The sequence below is a fragment of the Camarhynchus parvulus genome, chromosome 2 (genome assembly GCF_901933205.1).
Source record: "Camarhynchus parvulus chromosome 2, STF_HiC, whole genome shotgun sequence".
Classification (NCBI taxonomy): Eukaryota; Metazoa; Chordata; class Aves; order Passeriformes; family Thraupidae; genus Camarhynchus; species Camarhynchus parvulus.
Window position 1 is genome coordinate 61,328,760 of NC_044572.1, and position 15,964 is coordinate 61,344,723.

General features: G+C 41.7%; 1 protein-coding gene across 1 annotated transcript in view; it reads left to right on the forward strand.

The window, feature by feature from the left end:
- Window positions 1-10,411, forward strand: part of MBOAT1 (membrane bound O-acyltransferase domain containing 1) — a 56,614-nt gene extending 46,203 nt beyond the window's left edge. Inside the window, exons 9-13 of the mRNA XM_030943661.1 lie at window positions 1,112-1,215; window positions 3,984-4,048; window positions 5,366-5,498; window positions 6,645-6,796; window positions 8,584-10,411. Coding sequence (XP_030799521.1) covers window positions 1,112-1,215; window positions 3,984-4,048; window positions 5,366-5,498; window positions 6,645-6,796; window positions 8,584-8,716 — 587 coding nt within the window. The 3' untranslated portion in view covers window positions 8,717-10,411. The remainder of the gene's footprint in view (window positions 1-1,111; window positions 1,216-3,983; window positions 4,049-5,365; window positions 5,499-6,644; window positions 6,797-8,583) is intronic.
- The last annotated feature ends 5,553 nt before the right edge of the window (window positions 10,412-15,964 follow it).

The following is a 15,964-nucleotide window of genomic DNA, read 5'->3' on the forward strand; positions in this document are numbered from 1 at the left end:
TTTATTGTTTGAGTGTTTTTTAAACAGGGAGAAAATAAAAAAAAAATGGAGAGCTTTCTTTTCATCAATAAAATCTCTCTCATTTAGGAAAGCGGAAAACAAAATAGAAAGTTTCCGGTTAGAGAAGGTTGCTTGTTTATTTATTTGTTACTCTTGTTGCTTATAATTGGGTTCCCTCCCTAGTTTTGTGCACTAGGGCTTCTCCATGAGCTTGTGCCTGTACTCACAGCATTTACAAAGTAAAATCTTGGGGAAGAAATGCTGACCTTCTTAAAGAATAACCAGGCTTGTATTTTGTAAATGACCTGGAAGGAAAAGCCTAACCTGTATTTGCGCTTCCCTTTTTGTTCCAATGATCCTCAGTGTTGGCTGCAACACTAGTGATCTGGAGACAATAATGAATTCTCCCTTCTGTTTTCTTAGTACTCCAAGTAGGTATTTCTAGCAGGGGCACATTGAAATCAGAATCTTGAGACCCAGTGATGAGGTGACTCCCAGGCACTCTGAGAGGGGAGGTGCAAGAGTGCATCAGTGTGTAATGCCTACTCTTAGCCAAGATTTTACTTGCTTTAAGGTAGCTACATGTGTAACTGAAGTTACTCAATATTTGGTTCATAGAGATGTTGAGGCACTTTATGAGGCACTCAGCAAGAGGATTAGCAAAAGGCTTTGTCTGTAGAATTCTGAATGACAGTCTTAATTAACATAGCCATGTTGGAACTCTTAATGGAAATAATAAGCATGTCTTTGAGATATTAAGTTTTTTTTGAATTCTGGAAAATGCTGTGACATCCAGGTGCCCTTTTGAGAAAATTGCTCATTCATTTTATGGTAATATCTGTCTCAGATGAATAATAAAGGCCAAATAATAGGAAAAGTGATTTATATTCGTTGTTATTTTATTATTTCTTCTGCAGAAGGAGTAGCTAGTCTTTCCTCTTGTGTAGCCTTATAGTAATGCCCTTTTGCAAAGAAGAAGCTTCTCCTAGAAAGAGAGGTTGCTAAATCCTACAAAGCTGTCTTGAATGTTTGTTTAGTGCCATACTGACTTGTAAGAAAACATGTCTCCTCCAGCAGTCTGATTTTGACCTGTTTTGCTTTGACATTGCAGCAGATGCAGTCAACAATGCAGCTGGTTATGGATTCAGCGGAGTTGATGAGAAAGGCACTTTCCACTGGGACCTGTTGTCCAATTTGAATATCTGGAACATTGAGGTGAGATAGAGGAGTGGCTGCATTGGCATAATTATACAGAAATGGGCATGGTAATGGGTAAGGGCTTTAGTAAAAGGAAATCTATGCTACCAGGCTGCTCCTCTTTAGCACAAAGAGGTTTTGTATTTTATCTGTTGGACAGATAAAATGCATCTGTTTCACAGGCTACCTCATGCTCTGTATTCAGGTTGTATTTCTAAATAGTTTTGTGAGAGCTAAAAATAATGATATCAGATATTTAATAAATGAGCAGTCAATTACTGTATATTGAGACTGAGCTCAGTGGGTCAATAAATTGTTCGCAGCTATGAGTCTTCACCATCTGTGGTGTGTTCTGTTTATTTACTTCTAACAATCTTTCACTTTTGTAGCCCAGTTGAGATGAGTGGTGGTAGTGAAAGAGGATGCCACAAGTGGCACAGACACGTGCAAGGGCTGAACTGCCTCTGGTATGTGGAGAAAAGCAAGGGTAGGAGACATAACAGGTACAAACCAAGCAAGCTGAGTGGGAGCTGACAGGGGCACACAGAGCTTAGGTGGGTGCTGGTCTAGAACACCATGCTGGGAGCCACACTGTTGCTCAAAACATCTCTCACTCCTTCCTTGTGACTGCTGCATACTTTTAAGATCCATTAGCCTTTTGAAAACTATTCATGTTTGTGTCTCTAATGCAAAAGATGGCCCATATAATTTGTTTACCCTGAAGAATATTTTGTGAGTGCCAGTGAGATGTGGAAATATTTATGTGTCTGTGACTGCTTTCTAAAGGCTTCTTTTATGGAAATAGGAGAGGCCTCGCTCTCTAATTGTCTAGTTGTGATTTTAAAAGTAATCACAGATAAAAATAAGTTGATTGCTTTATTGCTGAACAATCTGTGACTAAGTGAATGTGCTGTAATAGCTCTTCTCAAAAATGAAATAACCCCTGTAATTCTTCCTTGAAGATGCCAAAATTGGAAGTCTTATTATACATTCCCTGTCTTTCAACATTCTTTCTCTTTTTCTTTTTTAACCATGATTAATCCTCAGTGTAGTCCTTGATGAGTACAGGATACACAGCCCAGAAATACTTTACACTTCTTGATGACAGCAACACCCTAGATACCACTCTGAGATCTTGAATCTATTTCTGATTTAGTTTTGGGGCAGGAGATGATTCTTTGATGGGCTGAGGCAGCTTCTGTTTGAAGCAGGAAAGTAAAATGCAGCCAGTACTCTTCAGTCAAGCCAAATGAAGGAGCCTTTGCTCCTCTCTACTCGCTGAACTGATGGCCTCTCAAAACTTACTTCCTTTATGGGTCACATGGGCAACAGAGATCAGAAATTTTTCCAAAAGCATAAAATAGGGTGGTGTCTGATTTTTTTTCATGTTTGCAATGAGAAAAAGAGAGGCTATGGAGACCATGGCTTTGGCTAAGCCTTGAACCATCACTTTATGTGCCAACAGCAATGCTGGCAGTTGAAGTGTGATTGTACAGTGTATACAGATACAGTCTATGTATTCAGCAGGTATAGCCACCTGCATGTGTAAAATTACCTCAGAGCTGTCAACTTGAGTGCTAAATGTGACTATCTGATCTGTAGAAAAGATAAGCACATGGAAGGGGTTGTGTGGGCCTTAAAACATGACAGGGTCTAAGCCCACGTGGGGGACTTGAAAGCCTTGGCAGCGTGCTTGTTTTGACAGCCAGCAACTACTTCCTCTCTTGGTAATGTAACAGGGGAACTTAAAGGAGGCCAAAAGAGAGTGACAATATTAGTTGGAAGAGAAACTGTGTTTTTCTTGGCTTCTCGTGGTGCAGTAATGCAATTAAAATGTGGCAGTGCTGCATTGGGAATTGTTAATCATTTTAACTCTTTAAATGCAGAGGATGAAATGCTAGCTTTAGGGATTCTGTGTGGAAGTGGAAAGATATTTGCACAATTCCCTTGGAAGCCCTTGCCCTTAATCCATGTTTTCAGTCATTTTTTCCATCCCTTGCCTTCAGCTGATATGGCATAATATTGTGGTGTCAATGAATCATGTCCCCACTTGGCCTGGGTGTCCTTGGAGGTTTCTGCCAGCAGGTGAGGGACCAAGGTGGAGTTGGGAGGTGAAGCAGTAGGGGAACTGATGCTGACCAACAGAGTCCAGCAGCCCCCTAAAGCTGGTGAGCTCAGAGGAGGAGGTATGGGTGGTTCTCTCAGGATACTGGAGTCCACTCTGGTTTCTCAAGCTTAGCAGTGGGCTGAGAATTGGCTTCTAAATTTAGTCCTAATTTTTTTGCCCATGTTTTTCAATCTTCTCCCTTCCTTCTCTAAATAGAAATAATAATAATAATAATAATAATAATAAAATAATAATAAATGTTTGGGTTTTTTTAAAATAACACTTTGTTTTAGTACCACCATAGGGAAGTCGAGATTGCATAATGGGTGGCAAGATATCTCTTCCAGAAATAAAGCTGTTTATGAACTGAAAGGAAGGCCAAGCATATAAAACAAGAAAGCTTCTCAGATTGCCCATTATTTGAAAAGTATCCAAACACTGTATTTAATTATATGAGACAAAGTGAGATTTTAGAGCAAGTGCCAAGTGTTAGCAGTGAGCCATCAGCCTAGTTAATCTTCCTCCCAAGTCATATTAGTATAATGATGGATTGTGGCACAATCATCATAAAAGTTAGCTGCTAGAATTAATATTTTCCATGTACCTCCTCACTAATTTAAATTGCAAGTAGTATTTTACAGGCTTCATTGCTAACATTTCATGTGAATTTCTTTCTTAGACTGCAACAAGTTTTAAAATGTACATTGAAAACTGGAACATTCAGACAGCTGCCTGGCTGAAACGGTAAGAGTAATGAAACAGTTACATGCTTGTGAGATCCAAAAGCTCTCCATGGCCTGGAAAAACGCTGCTTGGTAGCTCTCATAAATGTAAAGCCTCTTGTTCTCCCTTTGTTTCCTGCGTCTGTAATAGTTGGTGCAATACAAGGGTATTCGGTGCTGTCAAGTTTTATTGCTGCAAGTGTAAAATGCTCCTGTTTTATATATGAGCAGCAAAGTCATAAATAAACTGTTCAAAACTTCCATAATAGAAAGCAATAGCATTTTGTTGTTTCCCTCCGTTAACTTTCCTGTACTGTTTTGCTTTGCTATGTTATGTTTTCCACACTGAGGTGAGTCTTGCTGTGTCACTGGGATCCAGAAATCCAATGAGAAATAAGGTCAAAATTTTCAGAGCCCCAGTGTAGTCTGGTTTGGAGTTACCCTAAGATGCTTGCCAGGCAGTTCTTGTTTAGGATATGGGGAAGATACTTATAGCACTGAGAGGATGTGGTTTTAACCTTTGACTGTTAAGGCACATATTATAAATACTAGCATAAGTCCAAATTTTGTAGATTGGACTGTGTCTCATTACTCATTTCACTTTCTGGTGTGATTAAAGCTCAGCATACAGTTGACATAGTGTCCGAAATGCAGACACAGATTTATTGTAGTTATTGTAACTAAATCTATACATCTTAAAAGTCAGTATCTACTATTTTTCATTATTCAAATGGTTCCTGGTAAAAAAAATATCTTGTTTCTGTGGAGCACAGCATTTGATTTAAACTTCAGATAGCCAGGGTGTTGTTTTCTTGAACTGTTATCCTTGCATCTCGGGAGTAAGATTTTTGCTGCTAAAGTTAGCTGGAATCCCCTGTTTTGCAATAGTTTACGGCACTCCCTGTTGTTCCCAGCATCTGCCAGATAACTGTGCCTAAAAATACCTCTCTTCACTAGAGTGAAGGGTGGGGTCACATTTATTTGTCTTTCAATTTGCTCTTGATCTGTCATCAGAGTTTGGAAGGGTAACATATGATTCCAGATAGAGATGTAAAGATTAACAAAGTCTTGCCTGCCCTTTATTCCATTACTGATTTAAATGCTTTGAGCACCAGAAATATTTGTACAGGCACTCTTTGGGAACTCATTTGCATATAAGCATGCTTCCTCATTCCATCTAAACCTCCATTTAAATGAAGGGAGAGTGTCTCATGCCCTAGCCTGTGACTAAACCAAGATAAGACAGCTAAGAAAACACAGAGTAAGACCTTAGAAACAGAGGGATTTCAAGCACAGTGGTCACTGTTCAACATCTTCTGTTTTGTTTTCATTTTTGCAGTGTCTGCTATGACAGAGCTCCCTGGTACCCTACGGCTTTAACATTTATCCTGTCGGCACTGTGGCATGGTATCTATCCTGGATATTATTTTACGTTTCTCACTGGAATCCTTATCACACTCGCAGCCAGAGCAGTATGTACCTTTCATTGTTCTCTTCTAAGGCTAGACACTATCCAGCTGTCAGCTGCACCCTCACATGGTCAAGCAGCTTGTCCCTGCTGTGAGCCCTCTTTCATGCCTTTGCAGGCTTGATGTTCACTGAAACTCTGTTCTGTATTGATGCTAATTGCCAAGTACCCAGCAGTTATAACCAGCACCAATTCTGGATGTGATGCACTGCTGTCCCTGGCTGTCAGAGGAAATGTTGCTTGAGGATGTATAGTTAGGGGTGCCACCAGCTATGTCCATGCAGTCAAATTAGCTTGGGATTCAAGGTCATATGGGATTCCAGACTTCTGCTGGGCCATGTTGCCTGTATGCTAGCTTGTAATTAACTCTGGGCCCAGTCTTGCACAAGAAGCTGCTGTGGGTTGAGCATTAGCCCAAACTTGAACAATTTGTGTGGATACAATTCATGCAGTAAAATGGTCTCTGTATTTATGTGCCTTATTTTGTGTAGAGTCACCAAATACAGAACAGGGTTCATGTCTCACTATTGTTAAATTTATCACTGCTGATCTTTCAGGCTGAACCAGATACTTGTGCAGGGCTAGGAAGCATCACTGTTGTCTTTTGGAGATGACTGTGGATAAATAACCAGGTTAATCTGAAAGGAGATTTAAACTAGTGACCAGTATGAACCACCATTGCTAGAGCAGGTTGCTTTGCCTCTCATTTATGAGGATTTCACAGGTGTGAAACTGACTTAAAATCTCTAGGGAATGGCAAACACTTGTAGGTATAAGCACTTACTTGTTCATTTAAAGTAACTTTGATTTACTGTTGATAACCAGTAAGAAATGAAAGTCGGGAGGGAGGAACAGCTTCCCTCACAAAAAATATTGTACCAGACATCCAGAATGAGAGAGTCTGCACCTGTGGTTATGACAGAGCAAACTGGGGGCCACTTCTCTGTTTGCCACTGGATGACTGTGAGATCTTGAAAATGCCAGTCCCTACACGTCTGTATTCCTGCTCCCAGTGCTTTGTAACTGCTCAATAAACCTTCCTGTGATACTAATGCTGATGGTAAACAGAGTCATGCACTGCTGTGAGTCTGTGTGGCTTTGCCTAAGAAATGTTTATATAATTTTCTGCTTACTTTTCCCTGACCTGCAGATAAGGAACAATTGCAGACATTACTTCCTCTCGTCAGTGCCTCTTAAGATAGCCTACGACGTGGTTACCTGGGCGGTCACTCAGCTGGCTGTGTGCTACACGGTCGCACCATTCGTCATGCTGGCTGTGGAGCCCACCATAAAGTTCTACAAGTAAGTCCTCTGCCCTTGACTTTACTCTCCAGGGTGCCACAGACTTTCAGGGTCCCACAGACTTTAAATAACCCAAACCACACTGAAAGGCTGTTAGCATTTAATCAAATTTGAAAGGAGCCCAGACAGGATTCTTGCTAAAGTACAAGAGGTGACTTTTGCACTCCTGTAACGTAATGAGATTATAACAATGCCAAGGCAGAGCACTTGGGTTGTTCTTCTCATTCTGTGTCCTTACATGACATTTCATATACTGGGTTTCCATTTCCAAAACAGTTGGGCCTCAACCATTAGCAGTAGCCAAAGCTGAAGAGGTTAAGAATAATGTGAGTTGGCAGTAGGAAGGAGATGCTGAGCAAAGACCAGGCTTCCAGCTGCTCAATGCGTATAAGGGGAGGTGTGATGGATCAGCAGGAGATATGGAGGGCCCCTGGCAGAGCATTGTTCCTTGAAATCAGTGTGCTTTTCATTACAAAAGTATGCTTCTCTTATTACAAAGGGAGTACTTCCCCAGATTCCTTAGAAATAAGAAAACACTGGTGTTGCAGAGCACATTGAATGTGCTCTAATAAAACCAAGTTGAAAGAGAAAAATTGAGAAAATAACCAGAAAAGGGAAACAGGACTACATGGCTTTACTCTTTCATTTTACTGTCAATATGGAGTAACAGCTTTTGGTTCAGAAGAAAGTCAATTCCCTCCACCAACATAAAAGACACAAAGCTGGTAGTAAAGATAGCTGCTGTCTGTTTGCAGGAGGCTGAATTTCCACATTTTCTATTCCTGTTTCTTGAAACATTTGATTTCAACACAGAAAACTTATGATGGAGTAAAAATTTCTCCAGATCTTTCTTAGCTTCATTTCTTAATAATTTTGCCCTAGTGACTTTTGCCCTGGTTAACTTTGAACATAGTTAACATTTGAACTTAGAGACTCGTAAGCAAGGAAATGTTATGCTTTTGGACTAGGGCATGAATTTTTGGAGCACTTCACGCCGCAAGCAGTGGTCTTAAGCACCTTACAAGGATATTAAAAACTATGGTAAGAAGCATAGATGAGACCACAGAAATGTGCATTGCTATGTTTAACAGCTGGACCATACTGGTCCCAATCATCATCTTCCCCAAGCTGCCAGAACCTCATCTATTTGGTTTAAGTATTTTTTATTTCTCTTTGAACTTGTGTATACTGAATTATTTAAAATAAAAATATTTGATGTTTAGAAACATACCAAATACAGATATCTCTGAGCAGTTACCTTCAAAAATACAAGCCTTCTGTAAATGTCATTACCTGACCTTCTCCCAGTTAAAAGCTGAGTGTTTTGATTTATTTCAGATCTCAGCACTTTGGTTGAATTTATTTCTTTCTATCACTTTTTAAAATTCTTTTTGAACAATGAATGATATTTCTTCACAACTTGGCCTTATAAATTCTAATATTAGAAGAAAGATATTAGTTATTACTTCTTTCTTCTAATATTAGAAGAAAGAAGGGCTGAATAAGTCTGGGGTTGAATTAGATGGGTTTATCTGAGCTGTCAGACTTTGGATTCTAGGGTTTGCTGATGGTTGCCTTGCCCCATTATTATCCATAGCAGCATTTTCATCCATGCCAGCAGACACCATATTCCGAGACTGTGTGAAATTCAAGGGTATATTTTTGTGTTTTCTAGGTCAGGTCATACATCCTGCATTCATTCCTTAGCACTAAATTCTGCATATTGGGGTTGCAGAATTCATGTTATTCCCAAAAAAATATAATATTCTTTCTGCTTTTGTTCCCAGGTCTGTGTATTTTCACATGCACATTCTAAGCATCCTGGTGTTGCTCCTGTTACCAGTCAGACCTCAAACCCACTCTGTAAGAAGGGCTCAGAATCAGGCCATGCTGAACTCTATTAAAAACAAAGACAAATGATGCCTCCAAAGAAAACTGCCAGCATTGGGAAATCAATCTGTTGTATTGTAAACAAAAAAAAAAGGAAGAAAAACGGGTTGCAGGAGGATCGAAGTACAAGACAAGTGGCATTTCTCTTGGCTATCTTAAAATCTTACTGGAGAGGGCAGAGAAGAGCCTGAATGACTGTAATTCAAATTATTCCAGTTAATGGAGATTTTACAGGCAACGTTTACAGGCTCATGGGGCATTCAATTTTTATAATAAATATTTTTATGAAGTGTTTTTATATATTTAAACTTTTTCACAGAGAGGCATTTTTTCTCTTTTACAGAAATACACAACTATTAATCAACAAATAATCTTGTGATTAGAGAGAGGGACAGAAAGCAGCTAGTAAATGTTAGACCAGCTGCCTGATAGCCTGGTGCTGTGGGCAGCTGTCAGGGGAAACTTTTCATCTCTTGGTTGTGGAGAGAGATGGTGCAAGTAGAAGACCACAGGCATGGGGTTGCTCAAGGTGCTGGCACTGACTCTTGCCCCAGCAGGGGGAAGGGGGAGCAGGGCTTTCCCCGGCAAACCCCGGAGCAGGGACTGCAGCCTGAGCTGGGCAGCAAAGGTACTTCACATCCTTCAATGTGACACCTGCTGGTGATGAGGGCAAGACAAGTCCCTTGGGATTCGGTGTCTGGGAGCAGTGATAAGTGGCTAAGCCAAAATTTAAAGCCAAGTAAAAGAAAAACAAAAGGCAGAAGGGGGAACTCAATTCTAGAGTAAAAGAAGGGACATACAGCCTGTGGTCTGTAGAATTGTGCTTCTCTAATGACACAGCTGGTGCTCATTGCTACATCAGCCTTACTTTGTAGTCTTAGTGATGCAGCACTTCCTTTTTGGTATCAAAATGCATGAGGAGCCATATAGGGTTAGTGTTTTAAAACCTGTTGTTAGGGGTTAAATCTGAAAAAGCTTTCTAGTGGATCAGACTGTTCTACTCAAAAACATCCCATCTTAAGGAGGGGTTACATTCCAGCAGATAACACTAATAGGAAACCTGAACAGTAATTATCACTGTCATAATAAATCATTCTCTACAAAATATTGTGATCACCACAAGAGTCGAGACTGAGTCCTTGTGTGATCTTGACATCTGACTTAACTGTTGATGCAAGTTTCCCTGCTTGTAAAGTCCTTGACTTACAGGGATGTTTTGAGGCTTGATTCCTAAGCGCTTGTTGTGCATCGAGATAACCTGCTGTAAAATGCTGTGTCAGGTTTTTTTTATCATTTTTTTCTTAAATCCACTTAACCCAGTAAAATAGACTGGTACTACACATCAAAACCAACTGAAGCATTTTTAAAATGTTTTCCAGGAATGTTTTTATCAGGATTTTGTAGAAGCAGTTCCCTTGTTAAAGTATTGGTATTACTTTATCGACATTTAACTAATGTGTGATTGAGGAAAGAATCTGCTGTTTACTGCATTCTGATTTTTGTGTCAGATTAAAGTTTTGCAGAATCCTCATGTTCTGAGAAGAAACAAATCAGTGAAATCAACAAAGTTCCAAAAAAAGTGATTTTTTTTTCATTGATGGGAATTTTTTGTCCCATGACCACATTATTATTTAGAGCATAGTTCATGGAAGAGTTTATTTGCTAATTTATTTTAAAGGGCAAGATGGGATTAAAAGATTGAGCTGAATAAACAATTTGCTTTGTGTCACTGCCTGGCATTATTGATCACTAACATCTAATGTGAAAAATGGGTGAGTGGGTGGGTGAAATCACACTTCTGAGGGAAGATGTTCAGGTCTGCTGGATTTTACAGCAGCTGAGCTTTCCATCCTGCTCCTGCTGAAACAGAGACAAGGTGACCCCTGTCTGTTTTCATGGCAGCTTTGCCCTTAACTTGGCTGGTCTTTTTTTGTCATGGTGTGTGTGTTCTCCTTGTGGCACCAGCCTCAGTTACATCTTGGGCATCTAATATTTCCCTATGTTGGGAATGTTATGCCATCCCTATATCCTGTGGGAGGGAACCAGGGCACATCCCCAGAAAGGGATGGGGAGTTGGGTGCTGCTGGCCCTAGAACCCTGTGGGCTGAAGCCAGTCTGCAATTGCCTCCCAGAAACAAAAGAAGCAGTGTGAGCTCTGCCAGAGCCAGCAAAATTCACATCAACTCTGGGCTTTGGCAAAAGTGGGGAAGGCAAATGTTCCCAGCTGGTTGGCCTTAGCACCTGCTTTGGAAAAAGTGTGCTCTCAAAGGGGTTTGGGGATTGGTACCTGCTGCTCTGTGCCTGAGACCTGCCTGCAGGGCTTGTGCCCTGTTCTGCAGTTCTTCCTGAGCTGTGTACATTCAAGAGAGGTCAGGTATGATCAGTGGGGTTTCTCTTCTAGTGTTTCCCCAGGTGAAACTTGCTTATATGTAATGCCATTGACTTATGTTGTAGTTTCAGCTCCTATAATGAGATGAATTAGTCTCAGCTAGTGAAAAAACTGTTACTCTCCTGTCATGTTGCCTTCTCAGTCTGAACCTTTCCCTGAAAACAGGTGCCCTGGGAATCAAAGAGAACCAGTCATACAGATTTAATGTCATATGTTACATGAGGCAAAATTGAAACTGGCTTTTTGAAACATGGCATTTGCAGGGAAACTTGTTGGTTGAATTAGTCTTAAAGCTGGGTGGAAAAGAAGAAAATTACCTAAAATCTTTGCTGTACTATGTTACTATGGACTAGATAGCAAACCTAGCCAAATGTGGCAGTCCTGCAAAGCTAACACAGAGTGGATATAAATGGCTGTAAAAAATTCCTTTGAAAAAAAAGGCTGTTAGCTTTGAGGTTACCTTGATCAATCTGTTGTGTTGAGCCTTCCTCTCCTTTTCTTCTTCTCAGGGGAATGATATTTTGTTTTATAGAAAGACTGGAAACAGATGCTACTCTTTAGAGGAGACTCGTGCTAGTAATGTGCATCTACTTTGCACAGGAGTATGTAATTCAAAGAGCCAAAGGAGAGATTTAGGTTAGAAAAAGATGATGTCAGGAACTTGAATTCTGGTAACTCTAATTCTAGTGTAATTTGAGAGTGCGTTTCAGTGATCAAAATACATGGTGGTGATTACCAATATGTTATTAGTTTCTAATCCCTCTCTGGGTTCTTAGTGCTGCAAAAAACTCAAGAGCATCTAGAGAGATTCTGAAGACAGCAACAATCTTGATCTCTTGTAAGAAAGAAATACAGGACTATCACACAGAAATAAGAAAGGTAGATTGTACTGGATGGACAAAGGTTGACTTTAAATATGACAATACTAAAAAGACACCACCACCACCATTACCCCCTTGGATTGAAGGCATAGTTTAGCTGTTGTTTTTCAGCATATTTTGATTTTTCTAAACTAGAAGTTGAGATGCACTTGGAAGAGAAAACTCTGAATAAAGAGTAAAACTTCATTTCAACTTAACTATGGGTCTAGTATTTAAAGAAGCAAGTGTGCAGCAATTTCTTCAGTGAACTGAATGCACAATGTACATTTTCACTGTCCTGTAAGCTGTCCCCCATCCTAAGTACATTACTGCATGTCCACATGGAGCTTGCCAAGCAATGGAGGCAGCACAGAAGTGGGATACAAGGTGGGCAGATATTTTTTCTCCCTGTTTGGCTGCTCTGTTTTGTATGCATACATTGCACATAGCTGGGATTTTTGTATCACTTAAAATGAAGTAGGTGGGTGAGAAAGCTGTAGATTTTTACTCTGTTGGTAGGCATTTGCATAAAGCTGCAAACTTACCTCTCTACATGTGTAGAAGCAGGCCCAGCAAACCTGACCTGGATTTTGTAGAAATACAAGTTGAAATCCCAACAACCAAGGAAGTTTAGGGGCAAAATTCCTATCAGTGAGGTTAGTGACTCATGTTTAAACCCTTTGTCTTCTTATCCCTGAACTGAAGACTTCAGAAAAATGATCTACTGGCTGCAGAATAAATAAAAACTTGTCTTTAATGTACAAGGGAAGAATCTCCATAGTCCACCTGCTGTGGACAGAGGGAGAGCATGTATGTCTCCTCATCCTTGCCCAAGACTAACTGCCATGCATGGCTGCATATGGAAATATCAGCTATCCTTTGAGGTACCGTTCTCTTTCCTGATGTCACTGAGCTGATGCAGTTCAGCTCTCAGGGGCTGGAGGCGTTGCACAGCAATACAGAATGGGAAGCCTTGCCTGACATCTCAGCATGAGCGCGAATGCTCAGTGTGCGCTGTAAAATCGCCTCCTTTTGTGCGCCATCAGCCTGCTGCTCCCTTTCCTGCCCGAGATGACAGTAATGATATGCATGAAGGGTTTGCGTTTGTGCTGCCGAGACGTGAAGTGGCAGCGCGTTTACTCACATACATTTACGAGTGGTGCCCTCTGTGGGCGAGCACTCGAGAGAAGATTCTCCTCCTGTGCCGAGCGGGGGACGCTGCAAAGGCAAAGGTTTGGCAGCAGCCCAGACGCCCAAAGTGCCGGGCAGCTGGTAGGTTTCAGGTCTGTGGTAACACAGGTGTGCCATGCAGGAGAGTGGGAGAAATGGAAGACCTTAGATAACTGGGGGAAACCCCTATTATTACAGGAGGAAATGCTGCTTTGCTCATAGAAGAAATGATGTTTGTATGCCTTAAGAACTTGTGGCACGCTTTCATTCTCCTAACTCAAACACAGTCTTTAGAAGGGGTGCACAGGATGAAGGAATATCAGTTCTGAGAGGTGCCCTGACAGCGCCCTTGGGACCCAATTTATTGTCCATCCATAGAACAGCTCTGAAAGCGAGACCCTGGGCTTGCCTGGAGGCTGTTCTGCTGCAGCCTGGCTCCCTGTGCACCCGGATGAGGGGCTGTGCAGCTGGCCTCTGAAGCCCTGGCAGGCAGCTGATCCAGGAGCATGCCATGCTCACAGGCAGTTTTCCTGATCCTTCTCTCAGATGCTGTGCAGGTAAATACTGTGCCTACCAATACTTGGAAAAGAGCATGGAACACATCGAGGCCAAACCAGTCATGGTGGGATAGGATGAAGAGAAATGTTGCCACAGCTCAGACATGCTATGCAACCCTTGCCTTTTCCAGGGATGGAAACCCTCTTCATCAGAAACATCTTCAGACAGTGACATTGTCACTGCTCTGAGACAAATGGGTTTCCTGTTTGTTCACACTTATTCTTGCCTTGATGGCTTCTTTATTAGTGCACTTTAGTTTTTCTCCATTAATTTTTAATTTGTGTTTGAGAAAGATGGTTTTTTGTGGCCATTTTAGATCTGATCAGGCTGATACACTACTAAGCACAACCTTAAAAGAAGTGAGTAACATGAGTATTGAAAGAGATAATGTGAACACATTCGAATTGATTTACCTGTCTGTTACTCTGATGTGTTTTGGGTTTTTTTTCCCCCACGTACCCTTAAATGACACCTTCCAGAGTGGAGCAGATGGTGTGTTTTCCCTTGAAGATGCCTTGGGAACCAGCTCAGACAAAAAACGTCCATTTCTGACACCCAGAGGCCCCCTGGCTGGCCTAGTGGCTGCCCAGGACACTTTGGGGTAGTGGGGGGTGTCATGTACTTCCTCCTTGTCTCCACTCTGGGAACATGTGTGGGATCCACAGCATTCATGAGAGAGAATTCTTGCAACTGCAGCCCTCAGTGTGTAAATCAGGGTGCAGGGCCCCTTGGGTTTGTGAAATAAGGGGCAATCCTCAAACAAATAATTGCATAGGTGGGGACTGGAGGCACAGAGAGTTGTGACAATTGACTGTGAGCACGCAGCTCATGCCACAAGAAGGAGCAAAAGGCAAGTTTTCACAGTGCCAGCCTATGGCTTCATGTGTCTGCTGCCAGGAATGGTGGCAAGGTTTATCTGCTGTTTTGGAGGGCTGCATGTTAGACCCAGGACCCACAGGGCAGGACACAGCCCCCATGGGAATGACTGTCTGCCACAGCATAGCTGAAGGACCTGGGTGGCACTGAGGGAAGGACTGCAGCCCCATGAGCTGCAGCCCCATGATCTGCCCCAGACACTATGTGTCTGTGCCTGGACATTTCAGCTCCTGGCCTAGGCTCTACTATGTTCTTCCCACTCCAATGAAATCAAGACATGCTCTTGAAATATGAAATGTCATCAAGAATCTTTAGTGTCTTTATATTTGCCTTCTGATCTTGGCGCCTTTGAAGCCTGTGCATCCAAGCTGTTCCCAGCTGCCAAGGCCAGAGAGGCATTTGGAAAGCCCAGCTGTCAATAAGACCATTTCCATGCTGCGCCCAGTCCCCCGGTGTGTTCTGCAAATGATGTAAAGCCACGATGGTGTGCACGGGAACTCTCCTCTCTCCTTCCTGCCCAGAGTTTCAGCTGGCAAGAGAGGCAGTGGCAGAAGTGCCCAGAGGATGGGAAGTGGCATTACTGGCAGCTTTCAGAGAGCTGGCTTCTGCGGAGCGGGTTTGTTTGCAGCCAGCGCGTGGTCCCAGCGGCACGATATGGGCCTTCCTCAATTAGACTTCTTGACTGATGGCCAGTTTAATGAGCCCATGTACAGAGGGTCATTCAGCATGGCAATTATACCTATAAATCTATTTGCAGCAGGGCTCGAATAACCTTTTGCGCACAGTTCTCCATAAAATGACTGTCTGATTAATTAACATTAATTTATCCACTGTGTGTAACCAGATGCAGTCTGTATGAAAGCCTCTGCTCTGATGTGCAGGGCACTGTGTGAACTGGGAAGATTTGAGGATGGAATGGCTCTGATGTTGTTTAAAGACTCTCTTTCAGATTTTTTTCCCCCCTTCTTTCTTCATCTCTCCCTCTCTCTCTGGTCCCAGTTGATTAACATTCCAGGGCAGCATCATATAACAGGGGGCAAAATTCAATTAATTGAATATGAAATATTTATAACCCTACTCTATGTGTCTATCAGAGAAGGGTCCTTAATAGATCTTCTCATTAGCATGGACTGGTGACTCACTTCTCTGCTTTCACAGTCATTTGGAATTAAAATCCAATTAATCTAATGTCCCTGTGAATATTATTAAACTATTTGAAAAACTGCATAGAAGAGATATGAGGCAGGGGGTGAGGGGCTAAGAGAAGAAGAGGGAATATGTCTTGAGCTCATGAAGATTCATTTCTTCTCTGTTAAACACGTAGTCTGGAAAGACTAATTCCCTGTTTTCTGGAAAGTGGATAGCTAATTCTTAATATCAAAAGCCTGAGAATAGAAAAATATCTTGCTTTCTACAAGCAGAACT